General features: G+C 43.3%; 1 protein-coding gene across 3 annotated transcripts in view; it reads right to left on the bottom strand.

Annotated features, from left to right (window-relative positions):
- Positions 1-741, bottom strand: part of Manba (mannosidase beta) — an 83,617-nt gene extending 82,876 nt beyond the window's left edge. For 2 of the 3 annotated variants that reach the window (XM_029537887.1, XM_029537888.1), the window contains exon 1: positions 501-727. In XM_029537887.1, coding sequence (XP_029393747.1) covers positions 501-677 — 177 coding nt within the window. In that variant the 5' untranslated portion in view covers positions 678-727. Of the gene's footprint in view, positions 1-500 lie in introns of all 3 variants that reach the window. The other variant, XM_021196316.1, reaches the window with a different exon arrangement.
- Between the last annotated feature and the right edge of the window lie 16,618 nt (positions 742-17,359).

Below are 17,359 nucleotides of genomic sequence, written 5' to 3'. Positions count from 1 at the left end.
CACACACACACACACACACACACACACACACACACACACACACACACGCGGACGTGCACACACACCCCTCCCAAGTACTTAGGCTCTTCATTAGCATCAACAACCAAACTTTACTAGTGCTCTCCCAAATCCCTTGCATTTATTTCAAACCTGACTCCCGAGGCTTCAAAGCAGAAAAAGAAAACTGGGAGCTCCTACAGTCGACGAACTTTGATTAACTAAGAGCTACAAGCCTCCAGATGATTGCAACAGTAACCCTGTCCGGAGGGAGAAAGGTAAGTCCTCTTATGAAATGCTTGAGCAGAGAATTACCACAATGAGTACAGCAGACATACTGTTTGTTTCATATAGACAACTTCCGCCTCCCAGGGTCGCTGATGACCCAGCGAGGGAGGGTCGGTGTCCACAACTGGCCTGAACCCCCACAGTCAGGCCATTTCCTCAACTGGCTACAGCTGACCTGGACCTTCTTGGGGGTGGGGGATGGCTGTGCGTCCTACCTGGATCAGCCCGTGCTGGTGCAGGGCGCTGTGCACATAGCCAGGGACAGTCGCCGGTAGCTCCAGGGAGCCATTCCCGTTGCTCACCCGCCAGCTCCCTCTCAGGCTGTAGCTAGGACCTGCCACCACGCAGCCTGCCTGAAATAGCGCCAACAGCAAGAGAAGGTGAAGATGCATGCTGACGGCTCGTAAGCAGGAACCCGGCAGTGCTGCCCAAGCCTTGCCAAGGCCTGGCCGCTGTGTCCCCGCCCCGAGCTCGGACCCGCCCCCAGGTCAGCTGAGCGCTTCCCGCAGCCCTGCGGAGAGGAACTGCAGCCGGGACCCGCCACCCGGGTGCAAGCACCGCCCAGGGCCAGGGTCTCTGCTACCTAAGAGCTGGGCTTCTCGCTCCAGCTCTACCCTGTAAGTGGGACGCGCATCCGAATGATGCAAAGCGACAGAAAAGTCTGGGAAGCAGAATGTGACCATTTGGGAGACCACAGGAGCGCGTCCACAATAGTGCGTAGGCTCTGCCCGGGGACAGCTCCTGCCACGCCTGGCCACCAGATTGTACATGGTCCCCAGGCCGCAGGATCTGTCAGGCTGAACGCTCCCTGGATATGCGACCTGCTGGGACTAAACAGCGCTAACTATAAACTAGTAGGGTTGCTTCAACTGTTGACTGAGAGGCACCATGTGCTCCCCGTTAGTGGTGGCTACATCCTAAGCCCTGTGGAGTTGCTTCTGAGGTTCCCATGACGCTGTTTTAGTGTTACAGGTGAGTCTGAAATTCCCTCCTTCACTGTTGTGGGACTTAAGAAGCAACAGAATTCCCATTCCCTGAATTTAAAAGAATGCAGACACTTAGCCGGGCCCTGGTGGTGCACGCCTTTAATCCCAGCACTTGGGAGGCAGAGGCAGGCGGATTTCTGAGTTCGAGGCCAGCCTGGTCTACAAAGTGAGTTCCAGGACAGCCAGGGCTACATAGAGAAACCCTGTCTCTAAAAACCAAAAATAATAAATAAATAAATAAATAAATATTTCAGAACCGGAGATTCAGGCTGGGTTCTTCATCTTCTTTTAAACAAACAAAACACCCCACATTTATTTACTTACTAATTTCATGGAGGAGTTGAAGGGGGTTCCTGCCACAATGTGCATGTGGAAGTCAGCAGACAGCCTGTGAGGAGTCCCTGGGCTAGCACTTAGGGTGTCAGGGTTAGGGATATTCTCCCTTAACTGCTGCTCTACCTCATGGGCCCCTGGGTTCTTCTCATGAAGCAAAACTTAGAAAGTATATACAAAAAAAAAAAATCTTCTACAGCTTAAGTAAGGACACCGAGAGACGCTTCAGAAGGGACAGCAGTACCCACTGACAAAGTTGAGATGTCTCAAGGAAGAAGAGCAAGCATAAGGTTTGTTGAAGTTGGTGTTTTCTGTGCGTTTGAAGTTAGACCATTTAAAAGAAAGGTTAAGAGGGGTGCCGGTAGTGGCTCACACCTGTAAGCCAACAACCACTAAGTCTAAACACATTGTGACTGGCTATAACCTGGAATTTCGGCACTTGGGAGACTGAGGGAGGAGGATCAGGAGTTCAAGATTGTCCTTGTCTACGTAGGGATCTTGAAGCCAGCTTGTTTGGAAAATGTAACAATGGTTGGACTGGAGAGGTGACTCAGTGGCTAAGAGCACTTGGGGTTTTTGTTTGCTTTGTTGTCTTTTGTCTCGTTGGCAGACCTGCAACTTCATTCGGCATTCAGCAGCTTAGTTCTCATCCATGCTGACAGTCTGTAGGTTTCTGAATGTGGTACCAGTTAACTGGTATGTTAACTGTGAATGTTATGTGTATGTTAACAGAATGTGGTAAGTTAACTGTTTGTAGAGCTTGTTTGGTGAGTCCCCATTCTCATTACATTTTCTGGATGAACGTACACGAATACATGATGGAGCATTGAGCCTGGCATCAGTGCAAACATCCGGAGCCCCCATCTCCCTCAAGGCAAATGTCCCAAGGGGAACGCTCCTTGAAGCTTACTTCCATGCATGTGCTTGAGAATGCTAATGGCACATTCTCTGGTCACCACTTCATTTATGGCAGATTGGCTCTTCTTCTCCTTGCCACTTTTCTTTGTGGGAACCATTTTGCCAGGCCATGATCAAGAACACTCATTCTTGCAGAGGACTTGGATTCAACTTCCAGCACTCACTTTGTGACTCATAGACACCTGTAACTCTAGTCCCAGTGAATCCAAGGTCCTCTTCAGACCTCTGATGGCATGATACATGCATGTACTATACATACATATATACATAAATACATACAGGTGAGACAAATTAACATTAAATAATAAATATTTTTTTAAATTAAAGTAACAACAGCAAGTAAGATTAAGTCTGTAGGTTTAGGTGGGGAATGCTCCAATAGAATTGCTCATGGAGATTAGGAACATAGAAGAGCCTGGAGGCTCATTCCAAGCCAGAAGCTGCAAATGTGGAAATTCTTAAACCCATCAAGAATAAGGGAAAGGAGGCAGGCAGACAGACAGACAGACAGACAGACTGACTGTCTCTCTCTCTCTCTCTCTCTCTCTCTCTCTCTGTCCTCTCTCTCACACATAAACACACACACATACACAAAGAGATAGAGATAGGGATATAGATATAGATATAGATATAGATAGATAGATAGATAGATAGATAGATAGATAGATAGATAGACAGACAGACAGATAACACCTGATGAGATAGTGCTTGGGGAAGCTTGACAGTTGCCATGGTCCCTAGACTCTCAAATATCACGAGGAATAAAAGTGGTAGAATCTATGCTCACCACTAGGACACAGTGTGTCAAGGGTGCTTAACTGTGGTAAACCAAGAGGACCCCACAGGAAGTAGCAAGGCTTGAGCTGGGATCCTGCCCAAGACCATCAGAGATGTCATTCACAGGACACACAGACGTCAGCAAGATACAAGAATTGAGTCCCTCTGAGGGAGCTCCCAAAGAACATCATCATTTGTCTTCAAGTGTGGTTACCTAACTGGGGAAAGAGGGGGACCCAGAAGCAAGGACAGCTACAGAAAGCAAGAGGATCCAAAAAGAAACCATTCACTCTCTTCTCCTTGGCTGGACTGATGGGAAGAGAAATAACAGAACTAGACTTTTAAAACCCCTGAAGTGTGCTAGCTAGGATTTTTTTTCCAACTTCACACAAACCAGAGTTATCTGGAATGAAGAGCCTTGCTTGAGAAAAATGCCCTGCAAGCCTGTGGGCGTTTTCTTAGTCAGTGATTAATGTGGCAAGGGCCAGATCACTGTGAACTGGGAAGGGGGGCCTGGGTTTTACAATAAAGTAGGCTAGGTAGGCTACGGAGGGCAAACCAGGAAGCAGTGCTCTCACATCACATCTGCTACTATTCCTGCCTCCTGGTTCCTGCCCTGAGTTCTTGCTCTGACTGTCTTCAGTGATGGGCTAGAATGAAGACATGTACATCAAATGAACCCTTTCCTCCTGAGTTCCTTCTGGGCAGCATTTCATCACAGCTAAGGAAGTAAAGTGATGCTTGAAGGTTAGGAGGGAAAAGTGAAACAGAGGCCAGGTGTGATGGCTCAGTTCTTGAATCCCAGCACTCGGGAGGCAGAGGCAGGTGGATCTCTGTGAGTTTAAGGCCAAGCTGGTCTATAGAGTGAGTCCTGGACATCCAGGACTACAGAGAAACCTTGTCTCAAAAAGCCAAAAAGAAAGGAAGGAAGGAAGGAAGGAAGGAAGGAAGGAAGGAAGGAAGGAAGGAAGGAAGGAAGGAAGGAAGGAAGGAAGGAAGGGAGGGAGGGAGGGAGGGAGGGAGGGAGGAAGGGAGGAATTGGGGGCAGAGAACACCACCTAATATCAACAGATTTGTGTAACTGAAGGCAGCAGGCAGGAAACTTAATTTCAATGACCTGGTTACAAAATCATAGGCTATTCTTCGAGCTTCCTAACTTTAACTCTCTTATTGGACATATTTGCTTCAATGTAACCAGCCTAGCAAGTTACATCAAGAAAGCTTATCTCTAAGGGACCCAGCTAAGAAAAGATACTTTGTAATTTTAATATCATTACTATCGGTGTACTTGAATTAGCTGGGGTTGAAGGTGAAGAACAGTGACCAAGAAGTGGGTCATAGAGCTTGAGGTGTGAGCAATGCAAGTAAGTGCCCTTAAGCTAATAGAAAGACTTCAGTGTGCCTGACCTCCTTTTAATTCATGTGCAACACTGGAAAAAAGAAATGACACTGTGCCAAGCTACAAAGAAAATACCAGCAGATTCCAAAAGGGAACATTAGTCATTTTCCTCATTGCTGTGATGTGATAGGAAGGGTTTATTTGGGCTCACAGTTTGAGAGTACAGCTCATAGGGCTCAGAAGGGAGAGGTAACAGGAACCAGGAGGCTCCTGGTCTTGCATTCACGTTCAGGAAGCAAAGAGAAACAAATGTTCCTGCTCCAGCAGCTTTCTCCTGTCATGCCCTCCAGGAGCCCATCCACGGAGTGGTGGGACCCACCAGAAGGGTGGGTCTTCCTATCTCTATTAACCCAGTCTAGAACCTCCCTCTCAGACATACCCAGTGGCTTCTCTCTTCATTAATTCTATATCTCATCAGGTTCATAATCTCAACAGTGCATGGCAAACAGCATTCTCAGAATATAACACAATAAAACTCAACATCAGTAATAAAAAGACCCAAGCAAGTCAGGCAGCCACACGCCTTTATTCTCAGCACTCCGGAGGCAGAGCCAAGTGGATCTCTGTGAGTTCTAGGCCAACCTGATCTACATATTGAGTTCCAGGACAGCTTGAGCTCAATCTGGAGACGCTACCTTAAAACAAAATGAACAAGCAAACAAACAAAAATACCCTTTTTATTGGTACAAACCTGTAATCTCAGCTACAGGGGAGGAGGGGAAGAGAGGAGGATCATAATACAAGGTCTACTTTGGCAGTAGAGTGAGTTCAAGGTTAGCCTGGGCAGCTTAGTAAGATCCGGTCTCAAAATAAAGAGAGAAGCAAGTGCCAGGGATGTGGCTTGTTGTTAACATACTCATCTACTTCTTGGGAGGGTCTGGGCTTCTATCACAATGTCATCGAAGCAAGCAAGCAAGAGTAAAACCGCATCTACAAAACCTATGGGCTAAAGAAACAGGACTGGAGAGGTGGGTCAGCAGCTAAGAGCACTGCCTGCTCTTCCAGATGATCCGGACTAGAGTCCCAGCACCCTGATTGTTGGTGTCTCACAACACATGCAGTGCACAGACATACATGCAGGTAAAATACCCATACCCATAAAATAAAAATACATAGATTGTATTAAAGAATAATTACAATTTACATTTCAATAATTTTTTAAATAAATTAATTTTTTTATTTAAAGAAAAGAAATAATTCTGGTTTCTGATCTGGAGTGTCAGGAGTGGGTGTGCCGACTTTTCTTGGTGTTGTGGCCAGACATCTGACAAGGAACAACCTAAAGACCCCAAGTTTAAAGGGTATAGCTGATTGCGGAGAAGGGACAGCACAGTCCATGGCGGCGGGAGCTGGAGCCTGGGACTCCTTACCTCAAAAAGCAGTGATAGGAGTTGGAGAGATGGCTCAGCAGTTAAGGGCCCGGACTGTTCTTCCAGAGGACCTGCATGGGTTGAATTCCTAACATGCATATGGTGGCTCAAAACCGCCTGAGAATGCTCTATTCCAGGCGATCCAATCAATGCTCTCCTCAAGCACCAGTCGTACACACAGTACAGACAGGCAGACCTTCGGGGAAAACACCCATGTACTTAAAATTAAACAAAACAAAAAGAATTCTAAAGCAGAGAGCAAGCGGTGTTGGCGCTCCCTGGCATCTGCCTTTATCAACATCATTGTCACCGTCACCACCACCACCACCACCATTATCATCACCATTCAATGCACCACTTCAGGCCCTTGTGATGGCAGGACTAGCATTTGAACTTCTTGGGAACTACCTTCTCAGACTGTGCAGGGTTGTGTCTCCTAGGTGGCTGTAAATCCAGTCAAGGGCCAGTGGGTAAGAGGGCTTGCCACCAAACCTGACAACCTGAATTTAATTCCCTGATCCACAGGATGGACAGTGAGAATCAATTCTCAAAGGTTGTCCTCTGACCTTCATATGTTTACTGTGATACACACATGCCAATACACATGTGTGTGTATGCATCCACGCATACATGCACACACATGCACACACACGTGCACACACACACACACACACACACACACACACACACACCACCTACAGAAGCTACCTTTGAGTGCAATTGACTTAGTAGGTATAATATTGGCCAAGGGGGAAAACTTCTGAGCTTGAAAATGTCAACAGAAAAATTTCCAAAGTAAAAATTAAAGTAAGACAAATAGACTAAAAAGAATTGGACAGACTATCTAAGAATGCAGAGGCAGCTATGGAAGTGCTAAGAAACAGGAATTAGTGATGCTTTGGGAAAAAGACAGGAGCACATGACATGTTGAGGCAGTAATGATTGAGAATGTCATCTAAATCAAGGTCAGGCATCCCATCACAGATGAAGCTAAGAGGACATTGAGCAAAATAAATGGTAATGAAGAAGCAAATCTATCAGGCATACCTTAGTCGGATTGTACTCCATCAAAATGCAAATGAAGAAGCTTAGTCGGGGTTTGTTTGTTTTTTAAAGACTTATTTATTTATTATATGTGATACACTGTAACTGACTTCAGACCCACCAGAAGAGGGTGTCAGATCTCATTACGAGTGGTTGTGAGCCACTGTGTGGTTGCTGAGATTTGAACTCAGGACCTTTGGAAGATCAGTCATTGTTCTTACCTACTGAGCCATCTCTCTCGCCATTAGTCAGGGTTTCTATTCCTGCACAAACATCATGACCAAGAAGCAAATAGGGAGGAAAGGGTTTATTCAGCTTACACTTCCACATTGCCGTTCATCACCAAAGGAAGTCAGGACTGGAATTCAAGCAGGTCAGGAAGCAGAAGCTGATGCAGAGGCCATGGAGGGATGTTACTTACGGGCCTGCTTCCCCTGGCTTCTTGCTGGCAAAATAAGCACATGGTTGTATAAGAGCCTGTCTTAGTTAGGGTTTTAGTGCTGTTAACAGACACCATGAACAAGGCAACTCTTATAAGAACAACATTTAAATTGGGGTTGGCTTACAGGTTCAGTCCAGGGCTAGAGAGATGCTCAGTGGTTAAGAGCACTGACGGCTCTTCCTGAGGTCCTGAGTTCAAATCCCAGCAACCACATGGTGGCTCACAACCATCTGTAATGGGATCCAATGCCCTCTTCTGGTGTGTCTGAAGACAGCGACAGTGTACTTACATATATAAAATAAATAAATCTTAAAAAAAAATAAAACACCACCACCAACAAAAACAGAGGTTCAGTCCATTATCACCAAGGTGGGAACATGGCAAGATCTTAGGCAGGCATGGTTCAGAGGAGCTCTGAGTTGTACAGTTTCATCTCAAGGCTGCTAGTGGAAGCCTGTTCCCAGGCAGCTAGGAAAAGGGTCTTAAAGCCCACACCCCAAGGCCACACCTCCCAACAGTGCCACTCCCCGGACCAAGCATAGACAAACCATCACAGGAAGGCAACAATAAAGCAACAGGAGGAAGGAACTTGCTAGAGCTACAGAAGAACCATCCTCAGCTCATAGCCAACTTCTTGGAGGGTCAGGCAAAGGGGTATGGAGTGAAATGTCTAAAGTGATGAACAGGAAACATCCCAAGGCAGTTCTGTGCCTTGCAAAACCATCCCTCCAAACCCAGAGCGAGACAGGCTTCCTGACTTCATCAAGACGCTTTCTGCTCCCTCTGTCTATTTCTCTTTTCTGAGAATTTGGGTATCATGCAACTTGTATTTTCTTGATTTTTTTTTTTCTCCATTCAGGTTAAAGTTTTCTGGAGGTCTGGAGATGATGACTCAATGGGTAAAGAAAGTCATGTGTCAGCGGAAAGGGAAAATCAGTTCCTAAAGGTTGTCCTCTATCCTCTACATACACATGAAAATAGAGGTATGCTTGAACTCACAAACAACACCCATCCCCAGCCCTCCTTCTCTCCCTCTTTATGAGAACACCTTTTATTGTCAGATGTGTTTGGACTTACAGAAGCATCATAAAACTGGTACAAAAAAAAAAATCCCTCTGTGCCATTCAGTCAGATTTGTTTATTACATATTATATAACCCAAGAAGAATAATAAAATCTAAAAGCTAATACTGATATACTACTATCAAATCTTTTACATTCCCATTTTCATTTTTCCATCAACATTGTTTGAGGGTGGGTGGGATTCAATCCAGAATTTGTATCCCTTCTAGTTCTCATGCTCCTGTCTCCCTCCCATCTGTGAGATTTCCGTTTATAACTCGACATTTTTTGTGGTGTGCCGGGAGTTCTTTTGCAGAACGTCCTTCCAGCTGGGCTTGTCTAAGGTTTGCGTAAGTAGATTGAGTGTGTGTGTCTGTGTGAGTGGAAAGGATACATGAGACGCCCTTCACTACAGAACGCTGTGGAGATGTCTGTCACTCATCGTAGCCTATCCGATGTGTTTCAGGTAGGACCTGCCTGAGGAAGCTGCAGTTTCATAAGTAACACATGATGGGGATGGAGTGATAGTTTGAGCCCGTGTGAATATCCTGTTCCTTTCAGACATTCACCCGTGCACTTAGCTGGCATTTGCAGACTTTTCCTGCAACCAGGGTTTTTATTTTGGAGATGAATCTGCCCTGTTGTTCATCCTTCATATACTCACTCCCTGAAATTCCCAAAGAAGGTGTAATCTGTCCCCCCTATTGTCTCCTCTCCATTGCTAGGGATCTAACACACAGCCTGATGCAAATCCGGTTGATTCCACACGGTGCATTGGATCATGCCTACCTACCTTACTGGATTGTAGAAATAATCACCTTTGCCCCCTCCTAAATGGTCTTAAAACTCTAATTGCTATCTTATGCCTCGCCTCACTTCATATCTTTTTGTTTAGTCCTAGCATTTTAAAAAATGTTACACAGGCATGGAGCTGCATGGTAAGTTGGTTTTTTTTTTTTTTTTTAATGTATTTAATCCCAGAAAATATTGCTTCATAGTTAGTGTTGAATTTCTCACTTTCTATTCTTTACAGTTTTTCTTTTTTCTAGCTTTATTATTGGTGAGGGGCAGAGGCACAGTGGCACATCAGCCTTAGCCATTTGAGTTCTTTTTGAAGTGCTATACACACACCACACACACACACACACACACACACACACACACAGAGCGTATTTTGCCTGCATCTGTATGTCTGTGCACTATACACAGACATACAGATATGGATTATCCTCTGAGTTCAAAAGCCAGAATGCCCTGAAACTGAAGTTACAGAGGATTGCTAGCTGGCTTGTGGGTGCTCGGGAAGGAACCTGTGTCCTCTGGAAGAGCAGCCAGTGTTTTTAACTGCTGAGCCATCTCTCCAGGCCTCAGTTCATTTTGATTACACTAAGTTCTACTTCGTTTAGGGTTTACGTACTTGCAGTGCCTTTACTAAGTTATTTCCCCAAATCTTTTGCTTTTGCTCTTAAGTGAACGTGGTTCCGGGTAACGCCTCCCTTCTCAGGATGTCCAGAGTCCGATTCATTAGCTCCAAGAGGACAGGTTGAAGTCCAGAACGGGTGGGGTCCACATTCCACCTCTTCCCTCTGGGGTGTGTGATGCCGCTGTACACCAAGCCGGGGAGAGTGAAATAGAGTCCGGGACAAGCAGGATCCGGGTCCAGTTGGGAGCAAGTATGCCTATGTGTGTTGGGGGCGGGGCGGGGGGTGCTTCTCCAAGGATCTTAGTGTTACAGCCCTTTTAGTCGAAGGCCTGCTCTGCTCTTAATGAAGCAGCTCTCTGAGACAAACTCAGCTCTTTCGTATTTTTTACTGGGGGTGGGTTTGAACACATACACTGTTTTTCAGGGTGCACCGCGAGTTCTATAGTTTTGGGGAAGAGCATGAACATAGTTCAGGAAGGGAAAGGCTGAAGGCTAAGGCTACTGAGCCGTCTCTTTTGCAAAGGGAAGAATTCCAGGTGCTGTGCTACATGACTGCTTGTGACCACCTGGTTGGGGTTCTCTGGGGTATGTGCTCACCCAAAGGCAGGTTCGGAAACAGGGAAGGGGCTAGTTCTCTCCTGCCATTCTTAAGTTTTGAGATTTCTGGGGTTTGAACGTGCCCCATTTCACCATTTCCATGACAATTCCTCTCGTGGCATGCTCCATGTGCCCTACAAGTGAATGTCTGTCTTTGTTTTTCTACATAATTTACTAGTTTTTATCTACTTGCTTTACATTTTTTCTCTGCTATTCATCAATCACAGTGTCTCAAGGTGTTGAAATTTTCCCCTTTCTCGTTGAGCTTCAAGTGGATTTACTTAATCTGTATTTTATGTAAATTCTATTTAAAAAATAAAAAATGAGCCCCTTTCTCTAAAATTTCAAAACTCTTTTGCTTCATTCCCACAGTTTTGAAGAGTCTAAGTCCAATCAGTAAAGAATCACACAGTGGGTTACATTTGGAGTATAATATAAAAATTAACTAAGGTAATACGTGGTAATAAAAGGAAATTGCATGTGCTCTCAAGCTGCAGAAGAGTATCCAAGTATCTAAGTATGCAGCCTTGAAAACGGAGATTCAGATCCCTTCCGTGGTGCTGAGTCTAGTCTGTTAGGTAGCAAACAAAACAAAACAAACAAGAACAAAACTATGCATTTAGCCAGGTAGGTCTCGGAGGTCTCGGGATAAGTTTGGAGTTCCTATACCAGGGACAGAGCCTCTGGTAGATTAGAAGCAGGGGAGAGCAGTTGATCACAACTGGCAATGTAGGCCTGCTGCAGGAGTCCAGGTGGCTCATTAAGCCTGCACAGAAGCTTGCAGGGGGAGCAGACCCTGCAGATCCTTTGGGCACAGTCGGTATGCATGTATTACATTGATGCTCACAGATAGCTTTAGGACTGTGGACGCCCAGGCAACAAGCAGCACTGTGTAGGCCATGCAAAAACTTGTCAAAGCAGTACAGAAAGGGTATCCTACGGCCAGGGCTGCAAGGGTTCCTACATAGACAAATGCTGGCTTCAGACTTCCCCCAGCCAACTCTCAGCTGCACACCAGAAATTTCTAGAGAACCTGCTCCTGCAGTCTCTTTCCATTATATATTGTAGCTCTCTTCAGACTCACCAGAAGAGGGCATGGGATCCCATTACAGATAGTTGTGAGCCACCATGTGGTTGCTGGGAATTGAACTCAGGACCTTTGGAAGAGCAGTCTGTGCTCTTAAATGCTGAGCCATCTCTCCAGCACTCCAATATTCTTTTTTTTTTTTTTCTTTTCCAGACAGGGTTTCTCTGTGCAGTCCTGGCTGTCCTGGAACTCACTCTGTAGATCAGGCTGGCCTCAAACTCAGAAATTCGCCTGCCTCTGCCTTCCAAGTGCTGGGATTAAAGGCGTGCAACACCATGCCTGGTTCCAATATTCTTTATTGAGGAAGTCTAACCACACACCAACTTTAACGATAGGCTCTTAAAGGAATTTGGTACTCATAATTATATTGGAATATGTAAATAAAATATATTGGAAGATATTCTTGTAGGCTACAGGCAGGAAACTGAACTCAAGCCAGCACTCTCTGAGTTCAAGGGCTAGCCTGATCTACATCAAGGGCTAGCCTGATCTACATAGTGAGTTTCAGGATAGCCAAGGCCACACAGAGAGATCCTGTCTCAAAACAAAAAGGTGGAAGAACCATTACTTATATCTTCATGTTTCTTAAAGCCTTTCTTCATTTCTTGTACTACACTCAGAATTCCTTTATATATTTGAAGTTCTCATGCCTTAGTGAATTATGCCTAATAGGCCATTAAACTTATCTTCCAAGACTAATATTCAACTTTTTTTTAAAGATTTATTTATTTATTATATGTAAGTATACTGTAGCTGTCTTCAGACACTCCAGAAGAGATCTTGTTACGGATGGTTGTGAGCCACCATGTGGTTGCTGGGATTTGAACTCCGGACCTTCGGAAGAGCAGTCAGGTGCTCTTACCCACTGAGCCATCTCACCAGCCCCTAATATTCAACTTTTTAACCTGTAGTAGTTTGTAGTTTTTATTAGCATTATACTTGCATTTTGCTCATTATTTCTATATTTGTGTTAAGAATGTTGATGACTGTGCATGTGTGTAGAGACACTTGTATGCAAATACACATGCATGTGTGTCAGCAGGCCAAAGGGCAGCCTTAGGTGTTTGTTGTTCACTCTCAGGAACCACTCCTTTATTGAGAAAGGAATCTTGGAACTTAATGGTTAACAAGTTCCAGGTTCGCTAGCACTGAGATTACAAGCATGTTCCACCACCTTACATGTGTGCTGGGAATTGAACTCAGATGGCAAACACTTGACTGATCTATCTCCCCAGCCCTCTGGTTATAGTTTAAGTTCTCCATATATACCATAATGGTTAGGTGGTAAGATTATAGAAGATGAATATCTGTTTAAATCTTAATCTCTGCCATTCAATGAGTATTAGCTTTTTTTTTTTCCTCAAGCGATTACTTTCAAAATATAGGGTCAGCGATATAATCATATCATAATAATCATACAAGTGACCAGATTTTAAAGTTGACTCATAGGACTGGAGAGATGGCTCAGTGGTTAAGAGCATTTGTTGCTCTCACAGGAGACCTGGACTCGGTTCTAAGCACCCATGTGGTGGGCTCACAGTCATCCTATTTCCAGTTCCAAGAGAGAGCTGATGCTCTTTTTCTGACCTGGCATCAGGCACATGTATGGTACATATACCTAATATGCAAATATTTATACACATATTTTTAAAATGATGTTTTCAGGTGTTTTCATATGTAAATAATTCATAACAGAACCTGGAAACTAAAATATTATGGTTTATCTATCCTTTGTGCTGATACATTTTAAAAGTGAGATCGATATACCTTTTAAGATTATACAGGTTATATTTTAGTGTGTTTAAAATGTAACATAGCCAGGGCTGGTGAGATGGCTCAGCAGGTAAGAGCGCCCATCTGCTCTTCCAAAGGTCCTGAGTTCAAATCCCAGCAACCACATGGTGGCTTACAACCATCCTTAACGAGATCTGGCGCCCTCTTCTGGAGTGTCTGAAGACAGCTACAGTGTACTTACATATAATAAATATATAAATCTTTAAAAAAAAATGTCCCATAGCCATTACTTAGGACATTTTCATTATGCACAAAGGAGACTACTGCTCTCAGTAGGCAATCACTTCCCGTTCTTTCTTGGTGCTGAGCACACATCAGCATGCAGTTTTTGTAGATTTAACTATTCTGATTGTTCATATAATAGTTTGTTTAGTTTTCTTAATGATTTTAAAATTTACACACATTCTAGTATGTATCTTTTAAGAAACTTAAAATATAAAACTCAGATTTGTTCATGTTTCTTTCAAAAGTTATGACAAATGCACATGAGTACTCATCCCTACAGGCTTAAATGCTTGTTTTCATTAGCCTTGTATACGAGATTCCCAAGGTGAGGCAAGAGCTGAGCTACCCAAGCTGTATCCTGGGCCTGTTTTTGAGAAATCACCAAACTCCTTTCACAGAACCTCTTAAGTTCCTATAAGCCCAAGTTTTTTGTCTCCAAATCTGCAGCATTATTCTCTACTTAAAAAAAAAAAAATGTTGCTGGGCAGTGGTGGCGCACGCCTTAATCCTAGCATTGGGGAGGCAGAGGCAGGCGGATTTCTGAGTTCAAGGACAGCCAGGTCTACTACACATAGATACCTTGTCTTGAAAAACAAAACAAAAAAAAACCCAAAACAAGAAATTGTGTGTGAATGTTTTTCTGTCTGTGTGCCACATGGAATTAGGGTTTGATTCCAGAAGGCATCAGATCTCTTGGGACTAGTTATATAGCCTGTTGTGTTGTGCAGGGAATCAAACCTGCTTCCCCTCCAAGAGCAGTCATTTTTTGGGGGGAGAGGGGGAAGGGGGTCGAGACAGAGTTTTTCTGTGTAGCCCTGGCTGTCCTGGAACTCTTTGTAGACCAGGCTGGCCTCGAACTAAAAAATCCGCCTGCCTCTGCCTCCCGTGTGTTGGGATTAAAGGCGTGCGCCACCACGCCCAGCTGCAGTCAGAGTTCTTAACTGGTAAGAAGTACTTTCCAACCCCGAAATTATCCTAATCAGTATAAAGTAACACTTCATTGTGATTTTATTACTTCACTGATAATGATGTTCAATCTTTTCATGATCGCTGGCTATCTGCACTTTTTTTTTTTTAAACAAATCCTTGTTTTTTTTAACAAATCCTTGTTTTTGGATCTTAGATGCTAATGTGAACAGTTTTGCTATATACTGTGAATTGATCAGAAATGCATGGTTCCTCATTTCTATTTCAAGGCCTGTGCTTTTTTCCTCCAATAAACCATTTTGGTTAGTGTAGCTTTGTTAGCTTCTGGTGAGTCTAGAAAACTGAAGTTTGAATCTTTTGCTTTTGTTCTTGCCTTTGACAGAAATAATACTGAGTCTAAATTGCTTTAAGCATATTACCTCAACACCATAAAACTAATACACAAACACAAGATTTTCACCTTTAGGCTTAAAGCATAAATTTTCATTCTCAGTGTGCAACTTTGATAACTTATATTAAAATTTTTTATGTGGATGTGTATATACCATACTTGGACAATTTGTCATTGAAGCCAGAAGTCCTCAAAGTTGGTGGTTGAGGGCTGATCATCATGGTTGCTTGGGTTTAAGGGCTGACTCATCTCTCCAGCCTGATGTATTATTGAAAAGTTGCACGTTTTTCACTAGGCTACTCTTTCAGTCTGTTGGCCACCAAACTCTTCAAGAGTACTCTTCAGCTGATTTGAAATCACTTTTAAATACTCTGGGTTTTCTAGTACCACCTATTTTGGCTACATTCACCTAAGCCTTACTTCAAATTCTTTTTCTCTAAGGGAGTTTTGAGTACAACAGCAAAATTGAAGGTACTGGACTTCTAATTTTATCAAGGATGTATTCATAGAGACAATGTCACCACTAGTGTCAAGCCATGAAAACTAACACTTACCTGGAACTTGAAATAGTTCAAGGAAACTTACCTAGGTATGTTTTCTGCTTGATCTTTGTTTTAAATTTTGTTTGGGCTCCATAATGCTCCTAGAGCCCCAAGGGATCTTGCTATGTAAACAAAGCTGGCTTCCAATTTATGATGGTCCCACCTCTGCCTCCTAACTGCTAAGCTTTACAAATGTGCACAACTGAGTCATTTCTTTCAGATGGCATTCCCAAAATGTTTTACAAAATTGTCAAGTTTGTAATTATTTGTTCTACTAATAAAAAGTAGTCTATGCTGTGATTTCATCTGCAGTACTCTAGAGCTGAGACTCAAACTGAGTCAAAATCCCCCAAGTAAGTATGGGGGTTACAAACAAGATCAACAGTAAACATTTACAAAAATACAGCAACCAAAAGCAAGCAATCCAGAGCCAGTCTGCAAATCTGGGTGTTTTGGGCAGTGCTCTCCCAAGTCACTTTGTACTTCACACTGGTTCTGTGTAACATGCACTGCACATAGAAGCAGGCCACACAACCAGCAAATACTTGTTTTATAAACTTTGATCTACTGTTGAGTTTTCTACTCTTACAGGTTACCCTAGACCACTTCTCAAACAGCATCATAGAAAAACAGTAACTCGTAATTTTCCTACCACTACTTAGCAAGTAATCATCAGTTTGTGTTATAAAGTTTGATTTTTTTTTTTTAAAAAAATTGGCTTTACTTGCCAACTTATTTAAAAACTGCTGAGGAAATTCGGCTCGACATTAGGGCAAACTTTCCAAAAAGTTGTGAAATGAATCTAAATATACTTATGCTGTTATTTATCTTGTATTTATGGGGGGCATCTCACAATGATCTGAAATTAAAAGCTTCAAGTCTAAGAAACACTGAAGATGCTTTATATCTTGTAACAATACCCAAGCAACACTCATGCAAAATAAAGACAACCACCCACTTCAATGTTTTATCTTCCAAGAACATTTAAAACGAAGTTATGTTTGGTTTGCACACATATATACTCAGAATAAAAAAACTTGGGATGAGAATAAGCCCTGTGGTAGACAGTAAAGGTTAGAGGTTATCTTCTACATTGTAGTGTAGAAATTAAAAGATTCTAACCACAAACTGTCATCTGTGTATAAAACTACCTAAAAATATCCAAAGCATTCAATACAAGGGTAAGACAAAACCTGCCCTCACAGTTTACATTCCAGGATGGATCCAAACCAACATCAAGTATGCATTACACACAGGGCAGTAACCCCAATGCATTCTACAGTTGATAAAATGCTCAAGAAATGCCACTCTGACATTAGATATACCATAAGGGAAAAAAAGCCACATAGCATGTAGTGCAAAACTATCTTCTGTCTACACATAGAGGAAGCCAATTATGTGTCTTGCAGGCACCAAGGTGAACTCAACCAGAATAGTGATGGAGGTGGGACAGAGAAATACCCGTTACAATCTGAGATATCATAGATGCTACTGAGAAACCACAACTAGAATGAGCACGGTGTATACTTTTAAGCACAGGAAGAGGCAGGTACGTCACAGAGTTTGAGGTCAGACTGGTCTACATTAAGTGAGCTCTAGGCTGTCTCAAATCAACAAAAACCACGGCATGGCACACCATTAGTCAAAACTATGCATGTGAGACAACTCAAAATTTTAAAATGGCACTTTATGTCACATTGTTAGAATGGTTTATGACAGAACTTAGATTAGAAAGTCAGTCAAGATGGCCGTTTCGGT

This window comes from Mus pahari, chromosome 4 (assembly GCF_900095145.1).
Source record: "Mus pahari chromosome 4, PAHARI_EIJ_v1.1, whole genome shotgun sequence".
In the NCBI taxonomy this organism is placed as follows: Eukaryota; Metazoa; Chordata; class Mammalia; order Rodentia; family Muridae; genus Mus; species Mus pahari.
This window is presented reverse-complemented; position numbering and strand designations above follow the sequence as displayed.